This window comes from Balaenoptera acutorostrata, chromosome 1 (assembly GCF_949987535.1).
Source record: "Balaenoptera acutorostrata chromosome 1, mBalAcu1.1, whole genome shotgun sequence".
In the NCBI taxonomy this organism is placed as follows: domain Eukaryota; kingdom Metazoa; phylum Chordata; class Mammalia; order Artiodactyla; family Balaenopteridae; genus Balaenoptera; species Balaenoptera acutorostrata.
Window position 1 is genome coordinate 146,558,621 of NC_080064.1, and position 22,246 is coordinate 146,580,866.

The following is a 22,246-nucleotide window of genomic DNA, read 5'->3' on the forward strand; positions in this document are numbered from 1 at the left end:
TTTCATTCTTTTTTCTTTATTCTGCTCTGCAGTAGTTATTTCCACTATTTTATCTTCCAGATCACTTATCCATTCTTCTGCCTCAGTTATTCTGCTATTGATCCCTTCTAGGGTATTTTTAATTTCATTTATTATGTGTTCATCATTGCTTGTTTCCTCTTTAGTTCTTCTAGGTCATTGTTAAATGTTTCTTGCATTTTCTCTATTCTATTTCCAAGATTTTGGATCATCTTTACTATCATTATTCTGAATTCTTTTTCAGGTAGATTGCCTATTTCCTCTTCATTTTTTAGGTCTGGTGGGTTTTTACCTTGCTCCTTCATCTGCTGTGTGTTTTTCTGTCTTCTCATTTTGCTTATCTTACTGTGTTTGGGGTCTCCTTTTCGCAGGGTGCAGTTTCGTAGTTCCCATTGTTTTTGGTGTCTTTCCCCAGTGGCTAAGGTTGGTTCAGTGGGTTGTGTAGGCTTCCTGGTGGAGAGGACTAGTGCTTGTGTTCTGGTGGATGAGGCTGGATCTTGTCTTTCTGGTGGGCAGGTCCACGTCTGGTGGTGTGTTTTGGGGTGTCTGTGGCCTTATGATTTTAGGCTGCCCCTCTGCTAATGAATGGGGCTGTGTTCCTGTCTTGCTAGTTGTTTGGCATAGGGTGTCCAGCACTGTAGCTTGCTGGTCGTTGAGTGAAGCTGGGTCTTCGTGTTGAGATGGAGATCTCTGGGAGCCTTTCGCTGCTTGATATTACATGGAGCTGGGAGGTCCCTTATGGACCAGTGTCCTCAAGTTGGCTCTCCCACCTCAGAGGCACAGCACTGACTCCTGGCTGGAGCACCAAGAGCCTTTCATCCACACGGCTCAGAATAAAAGTGAGGGGGAAAAAAGGACAGACAGAACCCTAGGACAAATGGTGAAAGCAAAGCTATACAGACAAAATCTCACACAGAAGCATACACATACACACTCACAAAAACAGGAAAAGGGGAAAACATAATATATCTTGCTCCCAAAGTCCACCTCCTCAATTTGGGATGATTTGTTGTCTATTCAGGTATTCCACAGATTCAGGGTACATCAAGTTGATTGTGGAGATTTAATCCTCTGCTCCTGAGGCTGCTGGGAGTAATTTCTATTTCTCTTCTTTGTTCCCACACCTCCTGGGGTTCAGCTTTGGATTGGCCACCTCTACGTGTAGGTCGCCTGAGGGCGTCTGTTCTTTGCTCAGACAGGACGGGGTTAAAGGAACAGCTGATTCAGGGTCTCTGGCTCACTCAGGCCGGGGGGAGGGAGGGGTACGGAAGAGGGGCGAGCCTGCAGTGGCAGAGGCCGGCGTGACGTTGCACCAGGCTGACGCGCGCCGTGCATTCTCCCGGGGAAGTTGTCCCTCGGTCGCAGGACCCTGGCAGTGGTGAGCTGCACAGGCTCCTGGCAGGGGAGCTGTGGATAGTGACCTGTGTTTGCTCACAGGGTTCTTGGTGGCTGCAGCAGCAGCCTTAGCATCTCATGCCCATTTCTGGGGTCCGCGCTGATAGCCGCGGCTCGCACCCGTCTCTGGAGTTCGTTTAGGTGGCGCTCTGAATCCCCTCTCCTCGCGCACCAGGAAACAAAGAGGGAAGAAAAAGTCTCTTGCCTCTTCGGCAGGTCCAGACTTTTTCCTGGACTCCCTCCCAGCTAGCTGTGGCACACTAGCCCCCTTCAGGTTGTGTTCACGCCACCAACCCCAGTCCTCTCCCTGCAATCCGAGTGAAGCCCAAGGCTCAGCTCCCAGCCCCCGCCCGCCCCGGTGGGTGAGCAGACAAGCCTCTTGGGCTGGTGAGTGCTGTTCGGCACCGATCCTACGTGCAGGAATCTCTGCTCTGCCCTCCGCACCCCTGTTGCTGCACTCTCCTCCGAGGTCCGAAGCTTCCCCCTCCACAACCCACAGTCTTCGCCCGCGAAGGGGCTTCCTAGTGTGTGGAAACCTTTCCTCCTTCACAGCTCCCTCCCGCTGGTGCAGGTCCCGTACCTATTCTTTTGTCTCTTTTTTCTTTTTTCTTTTGCCCTACCCAGGTACATGGGGAGTTTCTTGCCTTTTGGGAGGTCTGAGGTCTTCTGCCAGCGTTCAGTAGGTGTTCTATAGGAGCAGTTCCACGTGTAGATGTATTTCTGATGTATCTGTGGGGAGGAAGGTGATCTCCACGTCTTACTCTTCCGCCATCTTCTCCTCCACCTCTTGTTGTTGTTATTGAGCTGTATGAGCTGTTTGTACATTTTGGAAATTAATCCCTTTTTGGTTGCATCATTTGAAAAATTTTTCCCATTCTGTAGGTTGTCTTTTCATTTTGTTTGTGGTTTCCTTTGCTGTACAAAAGCTTGTAATTTTGATTAGATCCCATTTGTTTACTTTTGCTTTTATTGCCTTGGGAGGCTGACTTAAGAATTAATTGGTACAATTTATGTCAGTTTATGTTTTGCCTATGTTCTCTTCTAGTTTTATGGTGTCATGTCTTTAAGTCTTTAAGCCATTTTGAGTTTATTTTGTGTATGGTGTGAGGGTGTATTCTAACTTCATTGATTTACATGCAGCTGTCCAACTTTTCTAACACCACTTGCTAGTGATGGACTGTCTTTTCTCAACTGTATACTCTTGCCTTCTTTGTTGAATATTAATTGACCATAGGTGAGTGGTTTATTTCTGGGCTGTCTATTCTATTCCATTGATCCTTGTCTGTTTTTGTGCCAATACCATGCTGTTTTGATTACTGTAGCTTTGTAGTATTGTCTGAAGTCTGGGAAGGTTATGCCTCCAGCTTTGTTCTTTTTCCTCAGGATTTCTTTGCCAATTCTGGGTCTTTTATGATTTCATATAAATTTTAGGACTATTTGTTCTAGTTCTGTGAAAAATGTCAAGGGTAATTTTATAGGGATTGCATTAAATGTGTAGATTGCTTTGGGTAGTATAGCCATTTTAACAATATTAATACTTCCAATCCAAGAGCATGAGATATCTTTCCATATCTTTGAATCATATTCAGTTTCCTTTATTAATATTCTATAGTTCTCAGCATATGTCTTTCATCTCCTTTGACCTAGACCATTTTTATTTTTAAGATCATAATGTTCATTTTGGAAATTTATCCAAACACAGATAGTTATAAATAAAGAAACAGGAATTGCCTATAATCCAGAGATAACCATTATTAATATTTTGGTTATTTAAAGTAGAATTCTTTGCTATGCTGATATCCATCACTATCCTCTCACCGTAAGTTCTTTTTCTTCATGAGCGCATTATCATATTTATTTACTACTTTATTTTCTATCTTCTTTACTATGTTTAGCCCACTGCTGCAAACCCCAGGCCCTATAATAATGACTGGCACATGGGAGGTGCTCAGTAAGTTTCTGTTGAATAAATGAGTCTCTTTTTATATATAGAAGAGAGCTGAGGTCATACTTTACATACAGTTCTAAATTTTTATTCATTTAGCATTATATTTCATCATGCCACCGACTAGTTTAAAACCCTTCAGTGAAGGGTTTAAAACCCTTTCTCATTACCCTTAGAACAAAGCCTAAAATCCTTACTATATCCTGCAAGATGTTGGTCTTTGGAAAGACACACAATCCTTATCTTTGGAGCTACAGCATCTCAAATCCTCAGAATCCACATGGCCCAGCTCCAGGCTTTCCTCCCCATTTTCTCCCTTCCAGCCATGCTGGGCTCCTTATAATTTCCATCAACACACCATACCCTCTCTTGTCTTGGGGCATATTCGTTTTCTAGTGCTGCTGTAACAAAATTACACTGGGTGGCTTAACAACAGACATTATTTTCTCACAATTCTGGAGGCTAGAAGTCCGAGACCAAGGTGTCGGTAGGGTTCATTTCTTCCAAGGCCTTTCTTCTTGGCTTATAGATGGCTGTTTTCTTCATGTCTTCACATGGTCTTTCCTCATGCATATCTGTGTCCCAATCTCCCCATCTTATGAGGACACCAGACACTCTAATTACCTCATTTAACCTTAATTACCTACTTAAAGATCCTGTGTACAAATACAGTCACAGACTGACGTGTTTGGGATTAGAACTTCAACATAAGATTTTGGGGTACACGATTCAACCCATAACACAAGGCTTTGAACTAGTTGTTCCTTCTGTCTCTCCTCTTATTTGAGATCTCAGCTTAAATTTCACTTTTCAGACAACTTTTCCATGACAGCAACCAGGCTAGGTCCCCACTTTATATGCTCGCATAGTATCAGTATCATCCCCTTTTAAAACCCTCATCACGTTTGTAATTACTTGTTCCATGTCTGCCTTTTGGATTTGACTGTAAAATACATGAGAACAAGACTTGGAACTGTGTTGAACATCACACCTTCTTCCCAGAGCTTAGTTCAGTGCATGGTGAATAGGAAGGGCAATAAATCTTTGCTCAATTAATCCAAACTGAAGAGCATGCTCTTAGATATTAAAAACTTTTTATAAACATTGTTTTAATGAATGCACATTATTTTTATTGATGGGCCCTACTGTTCTTAATATTTACCCCATAGACATCTATATTATATCCAAATTTTTTCTCTTATTCACAATATTAGGATGGCAATCTGTATCTGTCCCTCTATTTCCTTAGATTCCTAGTAATAGATAAACTGAGTTAAAAGGAAATAAACCATTTTAAGGCTTTAATGTATACTGCTGAATTGATTTCTAAAAAGATTGAAAAAACTTAATACTTCTGTTAGCAGTAAAAATAAAAATAAGCACAAACTGATGAAAAGTATATGGAAAAGAGCTTGTTATATAAAATTTGGGTGAATATTTTATTGCCCAGTTTCTTGGAAAGGAATGTAAATCTGTGTTTTGTAGGTTTGGGGGAGAATTAGATTTCTGGATCTTGAATGAGGCACTCCTGTGTATGTATGGTGTCCGATATTTATTTTCACTACTCCCAGGGATGGAGATAATTTAACAACGCTCCCTTCAGAGTTAGAATACACATATGGGAGGGAGTAGTAAGGCGAGGGTGGGTGGGAATTCCTTCACCTTTGTGTTCAAGTCTAGCAGCCTGATTCTTCTATTTTTCAGTACCTCTAGTTTGAGTCTGGGGGTTCCCACTCTCCAATTATCAAAGTAGAAAAAGTGGATGATTGTCCTAGAATATGTGTAGGGAAATTTCCCTCAAAATAAATGCAAATAAAGTCATGTGGATTCAGTAGGTAGAGAAGTTGGTGGAAGTTGAGGTCATGCTCATCTGCATCTATTTTCTCAATGATATATATGTGGTGAGGTCATCACGTGAGTGACGGTAGGAGCATAGGATATTTGAAAGAAAGGTGGTGTGAAACTGTAGTCTCAGAGTGGGAAAATAAATTAGCTAGAGAAATGTGGTTGGAATTGCGGGAAGTACTGAATCTCATTTGAGATTTGTGTTCATGATTTAAAGTCAGGCCAGTCAGCACTGGTGGTGTGATTTCATCCAGTTCCAACAGCTACTTAAGTTTAGGTGAAAATCAGTGAGTAGTTAGGTTTAATAAGATTTAAAGTTTTGCCAAGTTTGTTCAAAAGAGGAAGAGACATTAATGGTGGGTAAATTGGTAAGTGAGGTCATGGGGAGGGGTGATGGATTCTGAGAAACGGGAAGAATCAGTGGATTGGAGGTCCTGAAGAACTATCCAAGTGAGTGGCCAAGACTGAGTTGAAAGTAATGATGAGAGACTGAGATCACAGGGCTTTAAAAATATTTACATATTTTATTAAATATTAATATTAATGTAATAAGACAATTGGGGCTGGAATTCTCGTAGCTTAAGACCTCAGGTAAGAAAGGACTAATGAACGGATTAGTCCTTCTGAAGGTAGCAGCTGTCTGGGACTGCCTTGAGAACTTCATCTACTCTACAGATGGAGGAAGCTGGACGGGAGAGTGGGGAAAGGGAGTTTAGGACAAGCTAGCTGGCAGTGTTTGTCAGATTGCCTCTCGACCCAAGGTCAGTGGCTTTTCCCAGAAACTGGGAAAAGATAAAGTAGGGGGTTCCTGTGTAGGATGTGCCTCCAGTTGCTGCAGAACTCCAGCACCAGCGTGGCGGTGGTGATGGTGGTGGGAGGGTAGCAGCCAGTCCCTTGGTGTTAAGTTCTTCTTCCTCTATTTAATGACTTTGGTTCTCTCCCTTAACCTGTGAGGAAGGTTTTCAATCTTTTCATTTTAAGAAACCCCATCCTACTATTACATCCAAAGTATTTTTTCAATATTACCTGCTGCTGCTATTTCTTAAGACAGTACCACTTCTTAGACAGCTGAGACTGAAACAAGGATAGAAATGCGCTCTAACACCATAGGACTTCTAAAGTTAGTTCTTTCTCCCACTATCATCTGGGATGATGAGTGCATTCTTTTATGGATTAAGAGAATCCCCAGGGTTCTATCAATCAATCAGTGGCCTCCCATTGACTACTTCACTGTAAAGGATGGATGGAAACTATAGACCTCCAGGCTTATTAGGGTAAGTTAAGAGCAAGGCTTTGAGAAGTATAAGCCTTCCTAGCAGGTAGATGCTGACACTTACTAGTTTCAACCCTTAAATTACTTAGCTTCTCTTAGTAGATAGACCTCTTAAAGCTTGCTTTACCCAGAAAAGAGAAGCAACCTCCCCTTTGAAATCTTCCAAGAGATACTCCTGGATCCTTTAACTCTTCCTGAAATAGCGGTGCTTTGTCCTAGAGGAATGGAGGCATGCTGAGACTGGAATTAATGCCCAGAGAACCTGAGAATGGATGCTAACATTTCTAAACTTCAATCCCAGGTGGGGAGAAAGTGGTCAGGTGGGAAGGTAGGTAGTGGCTGAGCAAAAGGTGAGCAGAAACTGAAATGGGGGTGGAAGGAGGGGTGAGAAGGACTGAGAAAGGAAGGGAGAAGATGGCATACCGGAAGGAGCATAGGCTCTGGAAATAAACCAGGGCTCCCTTTCCATTGCCCAGGCACAAAATGTTGGACTTCGCGTAAGATGCTTAGAACTTGTTCAACTCTCAGTTTGCTGATCTTTAAAGAAAACAATTAATTATCAATAAATAATAGTGATTGATTATTATCAGATCTTTCAAGACATCTGTGTTCAGAAACCCTGGAACAGTACAGATGAAAAGCATAGTATCACAGTACCTGAAAGTGGCTGCTAAATGAAATGGTCTCACTGGAATTAACAGGAAAGGTCAGTATTAATTACTCTTGATGACAATATTAAAAGGACAAATGATTGATTGATTTTATTAAATATTAGTAAACTCAAAACATAAACACGTTACCAATATTGACACTGTGAATTACTAACTCCACTCTGAGGGTCCTAGTTGAGTTGTGGAACTGTTCAACATATGTCTGTGTGTCTATACTCTAAGCTGTTCCCCAAATTTACTCTCCTAGGGTAAAATGAAAATTAAAGGGAAGACAGTGGTGAAAAAAATTTAAAGATATCAAAGTATAAAGATATGCAAAGTGATGCTAAAAATTAAAATTAAAACTAGACCAGCATATTTACATATTTTATTAATCTTTACAATCAGTCATTATAATCAAATACACAATTATATACAAGGATTATATACATTTTGCCCAGACTTTTACATCACAGTACATAGTTTCCCTTAGAAATATTGTATACATTTATCACCAAACAATAAAATCCAACAACAGTAGTGTTACAGCACCTGTTAGTACAGACATCTTTTTCATAAATTACATCATAAGAAAATATACGGCTGTAATTGGGCTTTTAAAAATGTCTTTTATAAAATCTGAACATACAATATTTCATTCACAGAATGTTTTTTTTTTTCTATGTTCTGACTGAAGCCTTGTGCATAAAACGACCGGTTGGAATATTTATTAAATGCCCCCACCCCCGCCTCTACAATTATAAGCACTATTTGAATTACTGACGCTGAGCTTTCTTTATGATGAATTTGGCATGGAGTTTGGTGAGGGAACAAATGCTGGTTTTACTGTTATAAGGGCTGTGAGATGATGGTAATTTAAATTAATAAAATCTCAAGAGAGCATATTAGAGAAGTTAAAATCACAGAGTGCACAATTTTTTATTTTACCCTCTAACACTGTGAAGAAAAAGGGAAAAGTATAATGTTAAAAAAAAATTGTTCTGAAACAATTGTATTCTTGTTGGAAGCCTATTAAAAGTTAAAAAGAAAAAAGAAAACCTACCCAACAAAATATCCCATCCCAAACATATCCGGTAAATTACAATTCTTTCACATCTAAAACTTTATGGGAAAAGCACTGCAAATTAGGGTATATCATTTTAATGGACCTTCCTAAGCAGAAAAAACTATAACTATTTTTAGTAGGTAAACAAGTGAAGTTTTAAAACTTGAAAATACCTGAATTAAATACTTTCTCTAATATCTAACTTTTAACTTTCAGATAAAATCCTTACTTGATTCCGGGTTTGTAAACATTGTATAAATCCTTCTTAGTCAATCAATTTTATGGCTGTGGTGATCACTTCAGCTCTATCTCTATGCAGTCAACAGCTAACTGAGGTAGACCAGATGTTTCTAAAATTCAGGGTTACATAGAATCCCCTGAATCTTTAGGAAGTAAATAAAATGCTATAAAGATTTTAAAACAAAACATTTTAAAAAATGCCTAATGATGTTGAAATTTTTTAATGAAATAAAAAACAACTTTGTGGCAGTATGTCAATTAAGAATGGAGAGTCAATGACAATGTTGGAGTTTTGAAGCTGAACACTATACCTTCTTTTCCTAGCTAGGGAAAAATCACGTATAATTCCTTCTGGGTATTAAGTATAATTTGTTAAATTTTTTTCCTTTTGTTTCTTTTTTTTTTAAGGATTCATTTTTCTAAACAAGCCAGCAATTTGCTTCTAAACCACAATGAATGGCAACAACTCCCCCTAATGGCCAAAGAAAGGGTAAGTGGCAGTAAGCTGGCTTTTCCTTGTATGCCACAAGATCTCTGCTGGAAATAAAATTATGTTGCTTTGATAACTTAGACAATTTAGATTTAGACAACAATGGCTCTGAGATACAAAAAGAAAATCAAATCAATGTATATAAGGCTTCTGTAATCCAAGTCTTAAAGGAACATCTGCTCCTTTTCTCCAAGCCCCAGTCCTATAAATCAAGGCAAGTCAAGTAATTAAGCTTCAGCTATTTTGGCAGCTTTGCAACTAAGATGAACAAAGCACTATGTCTATCCTTCTGTATACTATATGTATTATAGTTCTATCTTCTTACACCAAATTTCACATGCAGAGAGACTAAAAAATATCCATTTTGGTGTCAGGTTTAATTAAGGGCCAATAAAGGTCTTGTATACTACTCTTTTTTCCCCCCTCAAAGTGAATTCTCTATTAGATTTATTACTCACTGACCCAATTAAGTTTAGCTGGAATTTTTGAAAGCAGCTATTTATCCCCTTCTAAAATAACAGTTTACCTGGGATCTAAGACATACTGTACATGAATATACATAACTACAATACAGCACTGCTGTTCTTTAACAGCTCCATATACACTTTAAGTTCATCAGTACCTCAAACACTGTGTTTTAAGAAAAAGGGTTGTTATATAATGTCATGGTACAGAAAAAAGAAATTAAGTCTCAAATATTCCTTTAGAACTGAGTCAGGTAAGTTTAAAAAAATAAATAAAATGAGTAAAGCCATGATTTCAATTACAGGGCTGTCTACAGATATCAACAACAAAGTTTTTAAAACTTAAATGTGGCCAGCAGCAGACTGCCCCCCCCCCCCACACACACACACACTCACTCACTCACACAAAGGAAAAAAATTCTCAGTAAGCTATATGGCTATATGTTAGTTGCTACTGTGTTTTTTACACAGGTTACCATAGACTAATTAATTTTCAAGTCCATATCAGAAGGAATATTTGTTTAAAAAAAAGCAAACTTAAAAACCATGATTCAACAGAAAATGTGACAGACTCCTTAGGTGCAACTTTAGAAACTAGTTTCAAAGGAGGAAAAATAGTAGTTACTCCAGAATTTTTAGATCACTACCACAGTTTTATCATGGCTCCCTAAGATAGAAAAATGGAACAAAATGTATTCAGCTATTGGCAACATAGGCCTTGTGGCTCAAAATGCATTCTAAACATGGGATGGAGTAAGGCTGATGGCTAGAGGTAATCACCTCCAACGAAATGAACTGGAAAAGATTTATAATTTACCCTACAAAGATATAACTTTAAGTTCCATTTCAGAGTAGTCACAGCTTTCCTTACGGAAGGCCCAATGGCAAGTTCATATTGCAACATTATAGTTTCTCCCTTGCTCCATTTTTCAAAAGTATTAAGTAACCAATTTCCACGATATATGACCTTTTTACCTGGTCCCAATGATTAGTCTTTATGCAGAGAACTCACTGAGAAAGTACACTGGCTTCACCTTTGGTTTAAATGAAAAGGATGGATACTGTTAAAGAGGGGGAAAAAAAAATCAAGTCATCTTGATCATGTTACACAATGAAGCAAGTGAAAATGATGAGCAAAGACTGTTTTCACCATGAATGTATTTGCTTCATAACCACTTAGGTCACTTTTGAGTGTTTCTGTGAAGGCAGCATAACCAGAATGCCCAAAATACTCCTATGTGTTTTCCCCAAAGGGCCTCTAACCCCAAAACCAAGAAAACCGAGAGCTTCCTTCAATTAGAAAGCTGTACAAATTCGTATTGCCCACCTCACAGTTAACTGAATTTGTTTCTTATCTACCATCTAGAGAGTGCAGAAATCTGGTTCCTAGAAATGCCCAATAATCTTTTCCTGGCCTGAGATGCAGCAGGGTGCTGCAGTGCTATCACCTGAGGGGGAAACTGTGAGTTTGCATTTTTGATGGGACAGTTATAAACAAGGTCAGTTCTAACACAGCATGTTCCAGATTCCTATGCTAACTAACTCTCCCAGTCAGAACGTGGTTGTTCATCACCATACTTAGAGCCTCCCATGAGAGAGCCTGCTTAGTATCAGGGTATCTATTATCCACAGTTTACCTTTTCTTTTGAAATACCTACCACCAGGTAGACTTTAGTGAGTCAGAGCTCATCCTTCTCCATCATTTCAAATGCTTCTATATCTTCATTCCAGTCTGCTAATATGGAGTCTATAGGTTGGACCTTTTTACCCCAGCTAACATTAGGATTGGAATCCTCCTCAGTTTCTGATTGTTCTTGAAGTTGGTTATCTAAATCTGTACATTCACCATCAAGACTTGTAGTCTCATGGTTTTCCGTGGGATTAGAATTCTGTTCAGAAGGAGAAATGCTTGCAGCATTGTCCGTATCTGCTGGAGACAAAGATTCTGGGTGAGAGTTTAGAGAACTTTCCTCAGGAGACTCCTGATCAACCAAATCAACCTCCTGAGAACTTGATGCAATCTGTTCAGCACTCTGATTCTGAGAATCATTTTCAGAGGATGGTTGTTCTTCATTTTCCATCTCAGGTTCTGTATATGAAAGAAACAAACTTCATGCTACTTTCCCCACAAAACATGTACTATCACATTCTCAAAACCATACTGGTTTTGGTAATAAAACAAAAAAATAAAAGTTAAAGAAAATCATGTCAATGCAGAATGACTCTAATAACTAAAAAGACTGCCTTCAATGGGTATTAGTAAATGCCAAGAAATATACTAAACAATACTACTATTAAAATGCATATAAATTTGCATTATGTCTCAGATTTATTAAATATCTAAATTCAGGAAAGCCTGCACATGAGAACATATTAAATAGAATACATTTTATTTATTTAAATTAATTATTTATTTTAAAAATCTTTATTGGAGTATAATTGCTTTACGATGTTGTATTAGTTTCTGCTGTATAACAAAGTGAATCAGCTACACGTATACATATATCCCCATATCCCCTCCCTCTTGCATCTCCCTCCCACCCTCCTTATCCCACCCCTCCAGGTGGTCACAAAGCACCGAGCTGGTCTCCCTGTGCTATGCAGCTGCTTCCCACTAGCTATCTGTTTTACATTTGGTAGTGTATATATGTCAATGCTACTCTCTCACTTTGTCTCAGCTTACACTTCCCCCTCCCTGTGTCCTCAAGTCCATTCTCTACAACTGCGTCTTTATAAACAGAATACATTTTAAACAGCACATGCCATTGCTGTACTTTAAGATAATATTCTTTGAAAAGTGAAATTCCCACTCAGTAAACCATGAAAATGCAGATAATACAAAACTTTGAATGATTCATGGATATCAATGTGATTGATCAAATACAATATTTTCATAAACACAAAACCAGATTATTTATAAAACTTCTATTTCATTATTGGAGATCTATGAATTCTAAGATATAATCATAAAATCCACTGGAAGGATGAAAAGCAGTTTAAACTTCTTGTAATGAATATATAATAAAACCACTAGAGGCATTTTATTTAGGGTTCCTACAAGAAAGTGCTTAAATATTAGCATCGACACCCACATGCTGCATTCTCCTCAGACTCTGCAGTCAGTTGGTAAAGATCTCCCGAGCGTCCACTGTGTGGCAGGCACTGTGTACGGTGCTAGGGATAAAACGAGGTGAAAACAAACACCTGACCTGCCCTTCTGAATCTTATAGTCCAGCTGGGGAAAACAACGTTTAGGAATAATCACACAATAGAAAACCCCATGACACAAGTCATGGTGTTAGGAAAGAGTAAGGAGATTTGAGGGCTTCCTTCAGAAAGTGATACTTAACTGTGATATAAAAGATAATCAGAGTTAATTAGTCAAAGAAGAAAGGGAAGATGGACTTATTATAAAACCAGAAAATCTGAAGGAAAATACAGGCATACCTGTGGAGGTAGAGGAGGGTGTGTATACATATACCCTGATTAGGTAGGATTACCTGACTAGGGAAGTTTAAGATAGTTCTTAGGTGGGGTTTGTCAGGGGGAAGGAGGGCAAGGAGGAGGAGTCCCCACACATTCTCTCAGCTGTGGAAAGGGTACATTTTAATTTGACATCAAGGCAAACTATGGTGGGGCCCAAAGAAGAGAAAGCAGTGTCTGGTTGCTTAGAGCTCATTTATGCTAGGCTACGCTAAGTTTGAGGGAGAAGGGAAAGAAGAACGTTCAACTTCGTTTCTAGATTGCATTAATCTAGTTTAGAAGAATAGGAAAAAGTGTAAAGCTATTTCTTCTAGTAATAAAGATTGTGATTTTGGCAAAAAATCACTCTAGGGTTAGATGTTATATAATATTATTTTGGAAATCTAGCTAATAAAATAGAATAAGAAAACAGAATAGTATAGGCTCCAATCAAGATGGCAGCGGCAAAGAACACGGAACTCACCTCCTCCCACAAATACATCAAAAATACATCTACAAATGGAACAATTCTCACAGAACACCTACTGAACACTGGCAGAAGACCTCAAACACCTGAAAGGACAAGAAAGAGCTCTACGTAACCAGGTAGGACGAAGGGGGGAAAAAAAGAGGAAGTGGGACGGGACCTATGCCCCTGGGAGCGAGCTGAAAAGAGGAAAGGTTCCTGCACCCTGGGAAGCCCCCTCAGATCGGCTGGGACAGAAAGGCAGCTTCAGAGGCACAGAGGAGAGTGCAACAACCAGTTTGTGGCAGGCAGGAGAGAGACCCGCACAGACTGCGTACCGCTACCCTGCGCGCCCCAGCCCGAGCTGTGAGTCCGCTGGTACAGGCAGGGGCCGAGTACTGACACTGAGTTTAGAGGACAGACCTAGGGAGAGGACTGCTGTTGGCTGTGCAGAGAGAGCCTGAAGGGGCTGGAGTGTGGTATGGCTACAGCCGGGGGTGTCTGCGGAAGCCCAGGCCTGCCACAGAACTGACGAGCCATTGTTAAGTGGGGCACAAAGGGCAGGGTGCCATGGCTGCCAGCCTCCGCCTGCACGGACCCCGGGACACCGCACACCAGCCACCGCCTCAGGGGCTCCAGACTCAGCAGATTCCGGCAACCCAGCTGCCGCCTCGGGCTCCCACCTGGGCAGGCTCAGGGGTCCCAGCCACCGCCTAGGCCGGCACCTGCACCAACCACCATCTCGGCAGGCCCCAGGAGCAGACGCCAGTGAGCTGCCCACGCACAGAAGCAGGCCTGAAACCACAGCTGAGCCCCAGGGGCCGCATGACTTAGGAAGCAGGGCTGCAATCTCTCCCTGCAGCTGTGTGAGCTGTGTATTTACACCTCCACTGCCGGCTTTGTAAACTCAGCATCTGCAGGACATCCGAGTAGACAACAGGTGCTCCCATGCTGGGATGGGTCTGGCCTTAGCAGCTGTGGGCTTTGCAGGCGCGTGCACATGGGGGCTGGGCTGGGCCTGGCTTTGAGCTGCCTCCATAGCTCCCACAGCAGGTCCAGGTGTGCAACTACTACGGTCCTGGGACCCGGCTTTAGCGGATCTGTGCTGGTGGACTTGTGAAAACAACGCCTGAGGGACACCAGGGCTGATTGCCAGCATTCCCAAGGTTGAGACGGGGCTCAGGGCAGTATACTTTGTGAGCCCATACAATGGGTGACAGGTGACACAACAGAGCACACTCACTGGTGAACAGCTCTGGCAGAGGAATACTCAGTGGCTCCTCTCCCTGTAGGAACACTCCAATCCCACCTACCTCACACTGCAGCTCAGAAACGGATCTGGGGGCTTCTACTCCAACAACTAGGGAACAGACCCAGCCCCTGACAGGGCAGTAACAACCACAGAGCAAAAGAGGAGGCCCCAGTCAATATCCAGTGCAGGCCCTGGTCACCACAACACCAGTCACACCTCCTATCAAGGGGATAATGGCCAGGATACACTGAGGAAAGAGGCAACAGGCATCCACACTAAAAACAGCCCTCACACCAAAAAATATTAAACCCACAGAGGCTATACAGGGATAGCCTCTCCCTACATAAAAACAGCCCTCCAAGACCACATAGATAATTGTTTCTCCTAAACTCATAGAGCAAGAGAAGTATAAGTAAAATGAAGAAGCAGAGGAACCACTCCCAATTAAAAGATCAAGAGAATTCCCCTGAAAGAACAAACAATGAAACAGGCCTCTTCAGTCTAATAGACATTGAGTTCAAAAAGGAGATAATGAAAATACTGAAGGAGTTAAGAAGGACTATTGATAGAAATGCAGATTACTATTACTAGAAACTATAAAAAGGAACCAAGAAAAATTAGAGAACTCATTCACTGAGACAAAAGCTGAGCTAAAGGCAATGAATAGCAGAAAAAATAATGCAGAAGAATGAATAAGTGATCTGGAAGATAGAATAATGGAAATCAGCCAGTCAGAACAACAGAAAGCCACATGAAAAAAAAAATGGAAGCAATATAAGAATAAATAAAGCATGCCAATGTACACTTAGTAGGGATCCCAGAAGAGAGAGAAAACAGGATTGAAGATGTCTTTGAAGAAATTGTGGCTGAAAACTTCCCAAACCTAAAGAAGGGAACAGATATCCAGGTACAGGAAGCACAGAGGGTCCCAAACAAGATAAACCCAAACAGACCTACACCAAGACATATTATAATAAAAATGGCAAAAGTTAAAGAGAGGATTCTAAAGGCAGCAAGAGAAAAACAGAGTTAATTACAAGGGAACCCCCCATAAGGCTATATCAGTTGATTTCTCTACAGAAACGTTGCAGGTCAGAAGGGAGTGGCAAGATACATTCAAAGTCCTAAAAGGGAAAAATGTGAAATGTAGGATACTCTGTCCAGCAAGATTATCAAATTTAAAATCAGAGAGAGAAAGAATTTCCCAGACAAGCAAAAACTAAAGGAATATAGCAATATTAAACCTATCCTAAAGGAAACATTGAAAGGTCTTCTCTAAATAGAAAAAAGGTTAGAATCTTTAGGAAAAAAATCATAAATGGAAAGTAAATCATTTAAATAAGCCAGTACACAGATTTTTTAAAATCATAATTAAAAAAAAAATTTCTGTGAAAGCAACTATAACCACAATGAACAGCAAAAGGATGAACGTGAAGATGTAAAAGAGGACGTCAAAATCATAAAATGTGGGGGAGGAGAGTAAGAAAATGTAGATTTTTTTTTTCTAGAATGTGTTTGAGCCTACATGACTACCAGTCTAAAGCAAGCAGATATAGGAAGGGGAAATATACTTGAAAAACAGGGTAACCACAAATCAAAAACATACAACAGATTCACAAAAACCAAAACCAGATTTTATGAATCTATCACATACAATAGATTCATAAAACAAAAGAAAATCATCAGACCACAAAAGGAAAAACCGAAAGAAAAAGAAAGGGACAAAGAAGAAATATAAAATCAACAGGAAAACAAGGTTTAAAATGGTAATAAATACATATCTATCAATAATTACCTTAAATGTCAATGGACCAAATGCTCCAATCAAAAGAGACAGAGTGGCAGGTTAGATTAAAAAAAACAACGGCCTAAAATATGCTGCCTACAAGAGACCCACTTTAGAGCAAAGGACACACATAGATTGAAAATGAGGAGATGGAAAAAGATATTTCATGCAAACGGAAATGACAAGAAAGCAGGGGTCGCAATACTCTTTATCAGACAAAATAGACTTTAAAACAAAGGTTATAAAGAAAGATGAAGAAGGACACTATATAATGATAAAATGATCAATACAAGGAGAGGATATTACACTCATCAACACATATGCACCCAAAATAGCACCCAAATACATAAAATAAACACTAACAGACATAAAGGGAGAAACTGATGGGAATACAATAATAGTAGGAAACTTTAGCACCCCACTCACATCAATGAACAGATCTTTGAGACAGAAAATCAATAAGGCAACAGAGATCCTAAATAATACAATAGAACAGTTAGACTTAATTGATATTTTCAGGACATTACACCCCAAAAAAGCAGAATACACATTCTTTTCAAGTGCACATGGAACATTCTCTAAGATTGACCACATACTAGGCCACAAAACAAGCCTCAGAAAATTTAAGAGTATAAAAATTATTTCAAGTATCTTTACTGACCACAACAGCATGAAACTAGAAAACAATCACAAGAAAAGAAATGAGGAAAAACAATTACATGGAGACTAAACCACATGCTACTACAAAACCAATGCGACAATGATGAAATAAAAAAATAAATTGATGCATTTCCCCAGTGGTCCAGTGGTAAAGAATCTGCCTTCCAATGCAGGGGATGTGGGTTCAACTCCTGGTCAGGGAACTAAGATCCCAAATGCCGTGGGGCAACTAAGCTGGGTGCCACAACTACTGAGCCCACGGGCCTCAACTAGAGAGGCTGTGTGCCGCAACTACAGAGCCCACACACTCTGGAGCCTGAGTGTCATAACTACAGAGAGAAAACCCACACGCCACAACTAGAGAGAAGACCGCGTGCCACAACTAGAGAGAAGCCCGTTTGCTGAAATGAAGATCCCACGTGCCTCAACTAAGACCTGACACAGCCAAAAATAAAAAATAAAATAAATACTTTGAGGTAAATGACAATGAAAACACAACCATACAAATAACATAGGATGTAGCAAAAGAAGCTCTTAGAGGGAAGTTCATAGTGATACAGGCCTTCTTTAAGAAACAAGAAAAGTCTCAAATAAACAACCTAACCCACCACCTAAAAGAATTAGAAAAAGAACAAACAAAACCTAAAGTCAACAGAAGGAAGGAGACAAGAAAGATCAGAGAGGAAATAAATAGAGATTAGAAAAAACAATAAAAAAATAATCGGGGAGGAATCAAGATGGCAGAGGAGTAGGATGTGGAGCTTACCTTCTGCCACAAATACATCAAAAACACATCTACAAGTGGAACGATTCACACAGAACATCTACTGAATGCTGGCAGAACTCAGACTTCCGAAAGGGCAAGAAAACCTCCACGTAAACAGGTGGGATGAAAGAAAAAAGAAAAACAAAAAGAGAGAAAGGAATCACGATGGGACTTGTGCCCCAGGGAGGGAGCTGTGAAGAAGGAAACATTTCCCCACCCTGGGAAGGCCCCTCACCAGAGGGGAGATCAGCCTGGACAGAGGGGGTGCTTCGGAGACTCAGAGGAGAGTGCAGCAACCAGTTTGCAGAAGGCAAAACGGACAGAGACGTGCACAGATGGTTGGTACCACCACCCTACGTTCCCCAGCCTGAGATGCTCATCTGCTGGTACGGACAGGGGCTGGATGCTGAAGCTCTGGCTTTGGAGGTCAGACCCAGGGAGAGGACCAAGGGTTGGCTGCAGGGAGACAGCCTGAAGAGGCTGGAGTGTGGCAGCTGAGGATGCATTTGGAAGAGGTCTGGGCCTGACAGAGAGGCAAGGCACCATTGTTGGGGGGCACACGAGAGGTATGGGACTGCCATAGGAGCTTCTTTCCGTGCGTGTGGGCTCTCAGGCAACAGGACGCCACCTACACGAGCTCCAGGTGCAGGCACGAGCCACTGCCGCCATTGTGGGCTCCAGAGATGGGCATGGGCCATCGCCACAGCTAAAGAACCAGTGAGCAGGCACCAAGTGCTGCCCCAGCTGTCCCGGGAGTGTGCCAGCCACCTCCACCATTGGGAAACCTGCAAGCAGGCGCCATTCACTTTCCCTCCTGCCCCGGGACGTCGCCACTACTGGGAGACACAGCAGTGGGTGCGAAGCACTGACCCTGCTGTCCCGGGAGTGCACGGGCAGCTCCTGACACTAGGCGACCCAGGAGCAGGCGCCAGTTGCTGCCCCTGCTGTTCCAGGGGTGCGTGGGCCGCTGCCGCAGTTAGGGGACCCACGAGCAGACTGCAAGCACTTGCCCCCGCTGTTCTGGGCACTCACAGCCCACTGCCACTGCTGGGAGTCCCGCAGGTGGGCATGAATTGCTGCCCCCGCCGTACAGGGAATGCACACAGGCCACCGCACCTAAACATCCCATATTCAGGGGATAACGGCCAGCACATGCTTAGGAAAGAAGCAGCAAGCATCCAAACTAAAAGCACCCCTTGATTCCGGACATGATGGTGGAGTAGAAGGACTTGAGCTCACCTCTTCTCATGAAAACACTAAAACCAAAACTAACTGCTGAACAACCATCAGCAAAAGACTGGAACCTACCAAAAAAGGTACATCCAAAGACAAAGAAGAAGCTACAATGAGATGGTAGGAGGAGCTTTTGCAATATAATCAAATCTCATAGTCACCAGGTGGGCAACCCACAAAACTGGAAAATCATTATATGGCAGAGGTACTCCCGCAGCAGTAAGTTCTGAGCCCCTCATCAGGCTCCCCAGCCTGGGGGGCTGGCATTGGGAGGTGGAGCCCCCAGAGCATTTGGCTTCAAAGCCCGGCAGGACTTGAGTGCAGGAGCTCCACAGGACTGGAGGAAACAGAGATTCCACTCTTGAGGGTGTACACAAGATTTCACGTGCACTAGGACCCAGCATAAACTGGTGACTCCATAGGAGCCAGGGCTAGACCTACGTGAGGATCTTGGAGGGTCTACTGGGGAGGTGGGGGTTGGATGTGGCTCACTGTGGGGGCAAAGACACTGGTGGTGGAGGCTCCAGGGAATATTGATCGGCTGAGCTCTCCTGGAGGTCGCCATTTTGGTACTGAGACATGGCCCCACCCAACAGCCTGCAGGCTCCAGTGGTGGAACGCCTAGGCCAAACAACCAGCAGGGGTGGAACACAGCTCCACCTATCAGCAGACAGGCTGCCTGAAATTGTACTGAGCTCACAGCCACCTCTACACACACCCCTTGACACGGCCCTGCCCACCAGAGGGACAAGACCCAGCTCCACCAACCAGTGGAGAGCCCAGTCCCTCCCACCAGGAAGCCTGCACAAGCCACTGGACCAACCTCACCCACCAGGGGACAGACACCAGAAGCAAGAGGAACTACAGTCCTGCAGCCTGTGGAAAGGAGACCACAAACACAGTAAGCTAGACAAAATGAGACAGCAGAGAAATATGTTTTAGACAGAGGAACAAGATAAAAACCCAGAAGAACAACTAAGTGAATTAGAGATAGTCAATCTACCTGAAAAAGAATACAGAGTAATGACAGTAAAGGTGGTCCAAGATCTCAGAAAAAGAATGGAGGCACAGACCAAGAAGATACAAGAAATGTTTAACAAAGACATAGAAGACTTAAAGAATAGAGATGAATAATACAATAACTGAAATGAAAAAATACACTAGAAGGAAACAATAGCAGAATAAATGAGGCAGAAGAACGAGTAAGTGTGCTGGAAGACACAGCAGTGGAAATCACTGCCGTGGAACAGAATAAAGAAAAAAGAATGAAAAGAAGTGACAACAGTCTAAGGGACCTCTGGGACAACATTAAACACACCAGCATTTGCATTATAGGGGTCCCAGAAGGAGAAGAGAGAGAGAAAGGACCTGACAAAATATTTGAAGAGATAATAGCTGAAAACTTCCTTAACATGAGAAAGGAAACATTCACTCAAATCCAGGAAGTGCAGAGAGTCATATAAAGTGATGAAAGCAAAGAACCTACAACCAAGAATACTCTACCCATTAAGGCTCTCGTTCAGATTTGATGGAGAAATCAAAAGCTTTACAGACAAGCAAAAGCTAAGAGAATTCAGCACCAACAAACCAGCTCTACAACAAATCCTAAAGGAAGTTCTCTAGGTGGAAAAGAAAAGGCCTACAACTAGAAACAAGAAAATTACGAATGGGAAAGCTCACCAGTAAAGGCAAACATAAAGTAAAGGTAGGAAATCATCCACACAAAAATATGATATCAAAACCAGCAATCATGAGAAGAGAGTACAAATGCAGGACACTGGAAATGCATTTGAAATTAAGAGACCAGCAACTTTAAAAAGTCTTCTGTGTATACATAGATAGATAGATAGATAGATAGATATAGATATAGACTCCTATATCAAAACCTCATGAGAACCGCAAACCAAAAATCTACAATATATACACACACAAAAAAGAAAAAGCAACCCAAACGTAACACTAAAGATAGTCATTAAATCACAAGAGATACACACACAAAAAAGAAAAAGCAATCCAAACATAACACTAAAGATAGTCATCAAATCACAAGAGAAGAGAGCAAAAGAGGAAGGGAAGAAAACAGACCTACAAAAACAATTCCTAAACAATTAACAAAATGGCAATAAGAACATACATATCAATAATTACCTTAAATGTAAATGGATTAAATGCTCCAACCAAAAGACATAGACTGGCTGAAGGGATACAAAAACAAGACCCCTATATATGTTGTCTACAAGAGACCCACTTCAGATCTAGAGACACATACAGACTGAAAGGGAGGGAATGGAAACAGATATTCACAAGTGGAAATCAAAAGAAAACTGGAGTAGCAATACTCATATCAGACAAAATAGACTTTAAAACAAAGACTATTACAAAAGACAAAGAAGGACACTACATAACAATCAAGGGATCAATCAAAGGAGAAGATATAACAATTGTAAATATATATGCACCCAACATAGGAGCACCTCAATACATAAGGCAAACGCTAATGGCCATAAAAGAAGAAATCAATAGTAACACAGTAATAGTGGGGGCATTTAACACCCCACTTTCATCAACAGACAGATCATCCAGACAGAAAATCTATACGGAAACACAGGCCTTATATGACACATTAGACCAAACAGACTTGACATTTACAGAACATTCCATCCAAAAGCAGCAGAATACACTTTCTTCTCAAGTGCACATGGAAAATTTTCCAGACTAGATCACATCATGGGCCACAAATCAAGCCTCAGTAAATTTAAGAAAACTGAGATCATATCAAGCATCTTTTCAAACCACAACACTATGAGATTAGAAATCAATTTCAAGAAAAAAACTGTAAAAAACACAAACACGTGGAGGCTAAACAATATGTTACTAAACAACCAATGGATCACTGAAGAAATCAAAGAGGAAATCAAAGAATACCAAGAGAAATGACAATGAAAACATGACAATCCAAAACCTATGGGATGCAGCAAAAGCAGTTCTAAGAGGAAAGTTTATAGTAGTCTTACCTCAGGAAACAAGAAAAATCTCCAAAAAGCAACCTAACCTTACACCTAAAGCAACTAGACAAAGAACAAACAAAACTAAAAGTTAGAAGGAAAGAAATCATAAATATCAGAGCAGAAATAAATGAAATGGAGATGAAGAAAACAATAGAGAAGATCAATGATACTAAAAGCTGGTTCCTTGAGAAGATAAACAAAATTGATAAACCATTAGCAAGACTCAT

General features: G+C 41.1%; 1 protein-coding gene across 5 annotated transcripts in view; it reads right to left on the reverse strand.

The window, feature by feature from the left end:
- The window catches only part of EDEM3 (ER degradation enhancing alpha-mannosidase like protein 3), a 422,356-nt gene that overhangs the window by 334,969 nt on the left and 65,141 nt on the right, over positions 1 to 22,246 (reverse strand). For 2 of the 5 annotated variants that reach the window (XM_057531017.1, XM_057530995.1), the window contains exon 20: positions 9,905 to 11,475. The exons of 2 other annotated variants lie outside the window; for them this stretch is intronic. In XM_057531017.1, coding sequence (XP_057387000.1) covers positions 11,066 to 11,475 — 410 coding nt within the window. In that variant the 3' untranslated portion in view covers positions 9,905 to 11,065. Of the gene's footprint in view, positions 1 to 9,904; positions 11,476 to 22,246 lie in introns of those variants that run through there. One more of the 5 variants, XM_057531006.1, reaches the window with a different exon arrangement.